The sequence below is a fragment of the Aplysia californica genome, unplaced genomic scaffold (assembly GCF_000002075.1).
Source record: "Aplysia californica isolate F4 #8 unplaced genomic scaffold, AplCal3.0 scaffold00815, whole genome shotgun sequence".
In the NCBI taxonomy this organism is placed as follows: Eukaryota; Metazoa; Mollusca; class Gastropoda; order Aplysiida; family Aplysiidae; genus Aplysia; species Aplysia californica.
In genome coordinates this window covers 290418-300283 of record NW_004798085.1, presented here as the reverse complement: position 1 = coordinate 300283, position 9866 = coordinate 290418, and the positions used below count along the sequence as shown (strand labels likewise).

Genomic DNA, 9866 nt, shown 5'->3' with positions numbered 1-9866 from the left:
GGGGCTGGAGTTTACTGCTTTGAATCTGTGTTGTGTGGAAAAAAGGAACATAATATGACGTGCTGTTCATTTATTTTTTAAAAGCTTTTTTTGGTCTTTATTTTTGTTGGTTTTTATTAGATCTTAATTTTAGTAAGAGACTTGCGACATTTGCAATACAAATAAGTCAAATATGTAACGAAAATTAAAGGTGTTTCTAGAGAGTAACACACATTCAGGGTGTCTAAAAAAGAGGATCCAATTAAATGACAATATCTCCGTCTTCTCTTCATTAATTACCAAAAGAAATTCGAACAAATAAAACTCAGCCATGTGGACATTAATTTTGTAAATAATACGAAGAAAGCATTGTGTTCGAGAAACGTCAAGTTTTTAAATTTTCAATTGGAGTTGGGTAAAACGCAAAATTTACTTTTTAAAAGTGTTTAGTTACAGTGGCGTGATCGGCCTGTGCTGGTTTCAGGACACAGGGCGATAAAATCACGATAGTCACACCATCTGAATATCCCGCGGTAGTGTGAAAGTTTTGAAAAAGTTTGGGGAGAATGTGGTATGTTGTAGAGGCAGCGTGGTGGAATCAGGCTCTCGTCAAAATAATGAAATCGGAGAAAACAACAGTTTTCTCCCTGCTTAGCAATTTTTATCAAATTTTTGTTTTTTGGCTCAACACCTTTTATGTCCATTTATATACACATTCCTTTGAGGATTTCAAGTAAAACGTTGATTAAACGCACAAAAGTATAAATTTACAGTTTCCATGGACTCTCAAGCTTTGGAATTTATCAAGCTTTGGCGGCCGTTTTCTCGTTAATTTTACCTCTTAAACCAGGTGATCCCCACCTCCTTCAATCCAAAATATCTCCACTTCTATTGAAGATGGATGGATAATTTTTTCATTGAAAGCAAGACAAATGAAAAGGCCTAAAGATGATACCAATAACTTAATATGCCCAAACACTGACGAGAGCCTGATTCCACCACGCTGCCTCACGTATGTTGTAGAGGCATTATTCCAGTGATGGGGCCGCACCTAACACGCCTAACAAGACTGGCCCTTGTGTTGTTGTAAGAAGGGTTCAGGGAACGCCTTATAAGACGAACGTTTACAAATGACATGTCACCATTTTTGATGGACAGAGTCCACGGAAACAACCCACAAACAGTTGAACAGTAATAAGTTGAAACTCAATGATGAATATGACGTCAACAGAATCGATCCAGAAATATGCCCTGGGGTTGTAGGGAAAGAAATGGTCAACACCCGGAAAATTCAAAAACCATCTCCTTCTTGAGTTTATTATTTAATTATAATAAAATAATAATAATAATAATAATAGATAGATAGATAGATAGATAGATAGATAGATAGATAGATAGATAGATAGATAGAATAGATAGATAGATAGGTAATTAGATAGATGGATAGATAGATAGATAGATAGATAGATAGATAGATAGATAGATAGATAGATAGATAAATAGATAGATAGATAGATAGATAGATAGATAGATAGATAGCAGTTGTATAACGCAAAATCCATGCTCCACTCAATATTACTACCTCAGCAGACCTGAGAGCATTCTGAAACAACCTCAACTTCCCGGGAAGCATACAGCGCCAGCGACCATTTTATAGGCGCTGAAACACTAACATAGTGACAAGATCTTTTGCTGTCTATAGCCGAGTACCCTTTCCCACCTGACTGAAGTGAGGGAAATTCGTGTGAAGTGCCTCTCCCAAGGACACAACGTCGCGGCTCGAACCCCTGAACCCACAACCTCAAGATTACGATTCCCGTAGCCTAACCACTAGGCCACCGACGCAACAAAATGAAACTCAATGCTGAATCAGGTCCTACCTGAGTGGCCGTACACAATCTGTGGTTGTGCACGACTCTCTTTCGTCAATTTTTAAGCTAGACTTTGGAGTGCCACAAGGTTCAGTATTGGGTCCACTCTTGTATACGTTATATACTCAGCAGCTTGGAGCTGTGATTAGAAAGCACAATATGAATTATCACATGTACGCAGACGATACACAGTTATATAAATCTGTTCCACCATCAGACGTTAAAACCTTGCTTACTACGATGGGTCTGTGCATTGATGACATCAAAAAGTGGATGGTTGATAATAAGCTCCAGCTTAATGAAAATAAAACTGAAATTCTTTTATGTAATCCAAAGAAAAGCCATATCCCTGTAGACATTAATCATATTTGTACTGAAAATGAAAAACTGTGTTTTACTAATAAAGCAAAAAATCTGGGAGTGTATTTTGATTCAAAATTGTCAATGGAACATCATATCAATTATTTGAGTACCATTTTATTTTGTGAATTGCGTAGAATTGGTCATATGTCTATGTTTTTGAATGAACACTCGTTGAAAACGCTCGTGTCATCTTTCTTGTTTTCACACATCGATTATTGCAATGCTTTACTAGCTAATTTACCAAATACCACTCTTCACAAGTTACAACGTTTTCAAAATCATGCTGCCAGGCTTGTACTAAAGAAAAAGAAGAGGGACCACCTTACTCCCATGTTAAAAACGTTGCATTGGCGTTGTCAGCTAGAATGTCATATAAAATTGCAATATTACGTCATAAATGTGTCAATAATAAAGCCCCCTCATATCTTAGTGATCTCATCCAGATTTATGTTCCATCTAGATCTCTAAGATCAGGCGATCAGTATCTTTTAAGAGTTCCTAGAAAAGGGGGTAAAAAATTAGCTAAAGATCGTTCGCCCACCTTGCTCCGTCAGTTTGGAACTCTCTTCCCCAACCCTTGAGACATACAACATCTGAGTCTAAATTTAAAAAATCTTTAAAGACACATTTAATGACATCCTTTTTATGCCAGTAGATTCATGTTCAATACAATGTTATGTAAATGACTATGTATCCATTGATGTATTTTGTGAATTGCATTGTGTATATTATTTTAAGCTCATTTCGTGACGATGTGTAAGCGTGTGCGTGTGATAAGCAAGTAGATGTGTGTGTGTGTGTGTGTGTGTGTGTGTGTGTGTGTGTGTGTGCGTGCGTACGTACGTGTGTGTGAGTGTGTGAGTGTGTATGTGTGTGTGTGTGTGTGTGTGTGTGTGTGTGTGTGTGTTTGGCGTACATGTGTGTGCATCTGTGTGCGTGTTATGTGTTCGTGAGTGTGTATGTGTGTATTTGTGTGTGTATGTGTATATCATGAGTGTGTGTTTGTGTGTGTGTATGAGTGTGTGTTATTATGTGTGTGTGTGTGTGTGTATGTGTATGTGTGCGTGTGTGTGTGTGTGTGTGTGTGTGTGTGTGTGTGTGTGTGTGTGTGTGTGTGTGTGTGTGTTGCGTGCTTGAATATTGTTTGTACATGCATTTATGTAAAGCGCCTAGAGCTGTGTTTACACGGGAGGGGGCGATATAGAAATGATCTTCATTATTATTATTATTATTATTATTATTATTATTATTATTATTATTATTATTATTATTATTATTATTATTATTATTATTATATGACGTCAACAGAATCGACGCTGAAAAATGCCATGGCGTTATTCAAATATTTCATTGGCATGTTGGAGCCACTACTTGTAGGGAAAGAAATGGTCAACACCTGGAGATTTCAACAACCATCTCTTTCCTGAGATTCTTATCTCACAGTATCAATTTTGTATAGATCTATTTTTTTCTTCACTGCACAAAAAGTGACTATTTGAAATAGATCAGAGCGCTTGATTTTTAAGAAGAACACCAACCTGTAGACAAACTTAGAGTGTGACGTCACCGGACACTGCGTGACCATGGCAACGCCGTCCATGTGTCCGGTTCCGTTTTGCAGAATGCCGTGCCAGTGGATGCTTGTACCTTCTGAGGCCTCCATCCGGTTGTCTACCGTCACCTCCACAGTGTCGCCCTCACACACCTGGTGGGGAAAGGGGGGGGGGGGGTAAACAGGGAGTGTGTGTGTGTAGGGGGGGGGGGTTGAAAACATATTGTGTGTGTTGAGGGGGGGGGGGTATAAATACTAAAACGGGAATGATGGCAAAGTAGGAGGTGGGCCGACAGCATTGCGGAGTTGACAGGGAAATCCTTCGCACAAACTCAGGCGGCGCTCGCAAAGGAAAAACAGTGAACAGTGGAGGTACCTGGCGATCCTCGTGGACTATTGGATCAATTAGCAGTAAGTACAACGGTCATAATTATGGGAGGGAGGGGAGGAGTATGTAGACGGGATATCGATCATAATTGTAGGAGGGATGAGTAGCACATGAACACGATAGCTTTCAGTGCAACATGTAGAAAGCAAAGCAGTACGACAGAAAAAAAGCACAAATTTCGCACTATAACATGTTGTTGTTGTTGTTGTTGTTGTTGTTGTTGTTGTTGTTGTTGTTGTTGTTGTTGTTGTTTTTGCATCAACACCTTTAATGTCCATTCCCAATTATAAATGTTCTTGTGTGGATTTTACTGACAAAAAAAATCGTTGATGGAAGGCACAAAAAAATTACATTATTTACAGTTTCCAAGTCCACTAAAGCCTTGGAAGCTACCAAACGGTGGCAGTCATTTCTTTCGCTAACTTTACCTGAGGCACCAGGCCATTCCTCCAGGACCCCCACCCCCTTCTTTTTTTAAAAGTCGCAATTAATATATCGCTGTCTATGCAACATTTAGCATTGTGAGGCGTGCTGACAAAACGAGTAACTTCTCACAATCCACAATTAAATGAGATATTGGACAAAAAATCGAAATTAAGGTCAAATTTGTACATTTGCTATTGAATCCATATTCTTTAACTATAACATTTCTTTTATTATTTCATGCTTTTAAATTGTAAAAACTTCACCTATAAGCCGGATGTATCTATTTCCTTGAGTTTTAAATCCGAGAAGTAATACATTTGTGAGGCAGCGTGGTGGAATCAGGCTCTCGTCAAAATAATCAAAGTGAAGAAACTTGCATTTTTCCCAAGGTTTGTGAATTTTTATATCAAATTTTTGTTTTTTTGGCTCAACACCTTTCATGTCCATTAAAGAACTCATTTCTGTGTTGGTTTTTCTTAAAAATGTTGATTAAAGGCACACAAAAAAAGTCAGTTACCGCAGACTCTTTAGCTAAGGAAATAACTAATCTTTGGCGGTCATTTTTCTCATTAATTTCACCTCTGAAAACAGGTGACCCCCACCTCCTTCATTCGCAAATATCTCGACTTGTATTCAAGATAAATGGATATTTTTTTTCATCCAAATAAAGACAAGTGAACAAGCTTTAAGGTGACACCAATAAATCTACCTGCCCAAAAATTGACGAGAGCCTGATTCCACCACGCTGCCTCACGTTTCTTTCCTTCGGATCAAAAGTAGGACGGACGAACGAGCTGTAAGATGATACGATAAATGTCATTTGCCTAAGGGCAAAGAGTCTACATAACAAGAGGGGCCACTTCTCTCTTTGAGCCAATTAAAAAAGTGTCCTCAAAATTCGGTGGCGCCCTCTTCGCAAAAGCGCACCTTTTGCGAACAGAGTTATCCTACTTGAGTTTAAAAATTCAAAGTGAAACTAGCAAGTTTTTGAATGAATTTCGGAAGAACGCTTTTTTAAAATGGTTACGCTGACAAAAAACCTCTTCCGGAGGAAAGGGTGATTGTTTTCTTTGTTTAATTTGACTTTAGAATGAAAGGCGAGAGGTCATTAAAATAAAAAAAAAACTAAAACTCCGCACTGAACGAACCCGAACTGCTGATGAACAGCAGTCGATCTGCGCACGAAAGGAGGTGCTATTCCTATTCTTCTTCTGGAAAAACGAAAGAGAGCTTCAAAATAGACTGCAGCGCCATCTGAAGCAAAGAGCGAACATCCTGCAGACACTTTTTTGGCTGAGTGGCCCATCTTGTTATTTACTATCTTTGCTAAGGGTTAATAAACATGATCGTTGCACCGTGTCGAGACACATTTAGGGCAGCATGATGATATTATGTCACGGTGACATGTGCACAGAAATGTGTGCACGAATCTAGAGTCGTTGGTGCGAAACTGCAGTGGGACGATGTGCTGCAAAAACGGGAAACGTGACTTGCGGACGTCATCAAAACTTGGCAATGGGTTCGGTTTCATGATAGGGTTTACAACAACAAAAAACAGACAAAAAAGAATACATATTCTGTTGCAACAGCATTTTGAGGATTTGTTTAAAATGTTCAGGAGGATTTGGAGCTGGGGGCTTTCGTGGCCTAGAGGTTAAGGTGTTCGCCTCTCATTCAAAGGTCCCGGGTTCGAATCCGGGTAGCGACCGAAACATTTTCTTCTCTAAAATTGTCTCCTTTCATCCCCTTTCCTGCTCTATAAAAATTTTCTTTCGTCTCCACTTTCTGCCCCCCTCCCACTCACCTCATTTGTCCCTTCCTTTGGGCTCCTGGCTCTTTCTGCAGCCTTTCCTCTGCTTCTCCTTGTCTCCTTCTTACGGCTGTTTTTCAGCCACACCCCTGATCTTCTGGTAGGAAAGGTCCCGTGTGCAAATTATGCACGTTAAAGATCCCTTGGTGGTCCAAAATCGATAAGAATAGGCTTCGGCCGCCACCCAGGCAAAATTCAAAATTTCCTATCAACCGAAAAAGTTAGGTGTGTCCCGCGCGCTCAAATGACCTTATGCAGTTGCGAGCGCCGTAAAACACTTACCCCGCCCAAAAAAATTGCAGCTGGTGTTTTTAACCATTACTGCAGTTTGATCCTTAAAGCAGAGTATCTGTGAGCGGGAGTGAAAGTAACATTTTACCAACAAGCTAAAACGTAAGCATGGAAATAGTACTGAATACGTTTTAAGGCATGGTTCTTCAAGAATACTTCTCCGAAGACTTTACAGTGACACCAACCTGAATGCCAGGGCCAGGCAGCATTCTATTGGCTGTCCGGATCCCACGTGACACGCCGTCGGCAGGGACGCAGTGGGGTCTGGAGCAATCTGATTGGTTGAACGGGCAGTTGAAGCAAGCCTTGGAGAGTACGTAATAGACCTCTAGGACCCAGTGGTACTTGCACAGACGGGGTGGCGCCTTGTTCTCACACTGTCTCACGCACGGGTGGTCCTTGTAGTCTGGAAGTTGGGGATTTTTATAAGTTATTTTTCTCTTATAGCTTTAAAATAGTTTTTTAAAACAGTTTGTTAAATATATATATAATCTTTATTGGTTTCTTTTTAGTGTTTAAAAAAAAAGTTTTTAGATAGTTTTAAAAAAAAGTTTTTTATAATTTTGTTTTTAATAGTTTTTTAAATGTTTTTTTTTCTTCTTAGTTTTTCTGAAATAATTTGTGAAATAATTTTTTAGTTTTTTAAAATAGTTTCTTTTTTAAAAGTTTTTGGTTTAGATTTTTTTTTTTGGGGGGGGGCTCCAGTGGTTAAGTAAGAAGTGATTTAAGTCTCAAAAGTAACATCAAGCAAGTGTCAAGGACACAAGTAATACCTCTAATCTTCGGCACTTATACGACCTTATAGTGTTGCAAGTGCCGTAAAACTCTTACTAAAACTAAAAACATAATATCGTCCCTATATCCTCCCTCTCCTTTTTTCCCTGTGTATATGACTCTCTAGTAGTGCTACCTCTAATCTTCAGCTCTTGTTATATTATGACATAATTGTGTTGCAAGTGCCATAAAACTTTTGCTTAAAAAAAAAACAAAAAAGGAAACCCAAACAAATAAACCACAATGAAACGAAACAAAACCACCCCCCCCCCCCCAAATTAAAAAAAATAATTTTAATTTAAAATTTTTTAACAAATAATTAAACAACAAACAAACAAAAAAGCCCAACAAAACAAACAACAAACAACAACAAAACACAAACAAACAAAACCCCAACGCAACAAACTAGCATTTCCTGATTACCTGGCAGTGTGTACATGTGGTCTTGCGATAAGACCGTGGACGTTGACCACGCCAATACCAGGAGACCAAGGGTCAGCCAACTGTACGTCGATGACGTCATCATGGGGTCACGGGGGACAATACCGGACACAGAGGCTTGGCTGGTCAGAGAGAGGAATTAGTACAGTCAGGCTTGCGCATGGAGAAACACACACGCATAGCGAAACGTGCACATAGCAAAACATGCACATAACGAAACACACACATGATGAAACATGCAAATAGTGAAACATGTACATAGCGAAACATGCACATGGTGATTTTCGTACATAACGAACAGATCTTCTTAGTACCGATATCTTTCTTAAACATCTATATTCTTTGTACAATACGAGCGTATTTTTTTTCTTAAATGTGGGGCAGCGTGGTGGAATCAGGCTCTAGTCAAAATAATCAAAGTGACGAAACTTGCATTTTTCCGCAGGTTTGTGAATTTTTATAAAACTTTTGGTTTTTTTTTGGCTCAACACCTTTCATGCCCAATAAAGAACTAATTTCTGTGTGGATTTTTCTGAAAAATGTTAATTAAAGGCACAAAAAAAATGTAAATTTTCTGTTACCACTGACTCTTAAGCTAAGGAAATAACTAATCTTTGGCGGCCATTTTCTCAGTAGTTTTACCTCTGAAAACTGGTAAGCCCCACCCCCTTCTTTTGCAAATATCTCGACTTGTATTCAAGATAAATGAATATTCTTTTCATCCAAATAAAGACAAATTAACAAGCTTTAAGATGATACAAATAACTCTACATGCCCAAAAATTGACGAGAGCCTGATTCCACCACGCTGCCTCACAAATGTGTAGATATATATTCTTTGTACAAAACAAATATATTATTTTCTCAAACATGTATATTCTTTGTATAATACAAACAGATTTGCATCTCCATTCTGATTTCGCTAAGTCCGTACTCTAGGCTGTAGCCGGTTAGGAAAGATTACGTATCCGTTGACAAAATTTTGGTTATTTAGAAAGAGCCCAGGGGCTGCTTAGCCCTTTACTGTGAGTGCCAGATTATCGGAAACAGACACCTGTAACCACGGTTCTCCGTTCTGACGGTCGAAAAACTAAATGACACAATCCTGGTGGTGTTTTCTCGTCATTCATCTCTTCAAAGTACTCTAAGTAGACTTCTTGAGTGGCGCGTCGGCGGTCTAGTGGTTATAGGCTACTGGGCTTGTAATCGTGAGATTGCGGGTTCCGGGGTTCGTGCCTCTGCTCGGTCCGACGTTGTGTTAATAGGAAATGCGTTTCACACTTAATTCCCATTTGGCTGGGTCCTTTCGGAGATGGACGTTAAACTCGGAGGTCCCGCCTATTAAATAATCTATCAGTGTTTATAGGGGCGCTAAACCTATACCATTTCATCATTTCTATTCTTGAACCACCAGTGCATCTTTTGCTTTCTAAATTTCAAGTGAGTGTGGGGGGGGGGGAACTATTCGAAGCATGTACTACGTCGATGTAAGTGCCCTAGTCATATATTTATCAGCCTTTTTCTTGTGATCTTATTTTATCAGCAAACGTTCCACGCTGGTTTCAAAATCTCAACCTTATTTGATTTCTTTTCCTTTCACGTTATTCTCGGCAGTCTCCTAAGAATCAACATTTCCGTCATCTTTAGACTACGCACCTACTTTTAAGAAAAACTTTAATCAATAATCAAACAAACTGATAATTAAAATACAAAGAGGAATTAAAAAAAAGATTAATACACATTACGGTACTTCCGGAAACAAACATGTTTTTTTTGTTGTTGCTGATATTTCAAATTGTGAGAAAAAAGTCCACTCATTTTCGAAACATAACACGTTAACAATGTGCACCATGTTAACACATTTTACGTAATCTACAAGTATTGGCACCAAAGTCAGGACACAGGACAGCAAAAAATCAATTAATTAATTAATTAGATAAAGAAACAAATAAATAAATAAATAAAAATAAAT

At 38.7% G+C, this 9866-nt stretch overlaps 1 protein-coding gene across 1 annotated transcript in view; it reads right to left on the bottom strand.

Annotated features, from left to right (window-relative positions):
- The window catches only part of LOC101851770 (laccase-1), a gene marked incomplete at its 5' end in the record, with an annotated part of 21127 nt that extends 13110 nt beyond the window's left edge, over positions 1 to 8017 (bottom strand). The window contains 3 exon segments of the mRNA XM_013088808.2: positions 3752 to 3918; positions 6866 to 7086; positions 7878 to 8017. Coding sequence (XP_012944262.1) covers positions 3752 to 3918; positions 6866 to 7086; positions 7878 to 7980 — 491 coding nt within the window.
- Between the last annotated feature and the right edge of the window lie 1849 nt (positions 8018 to 9866).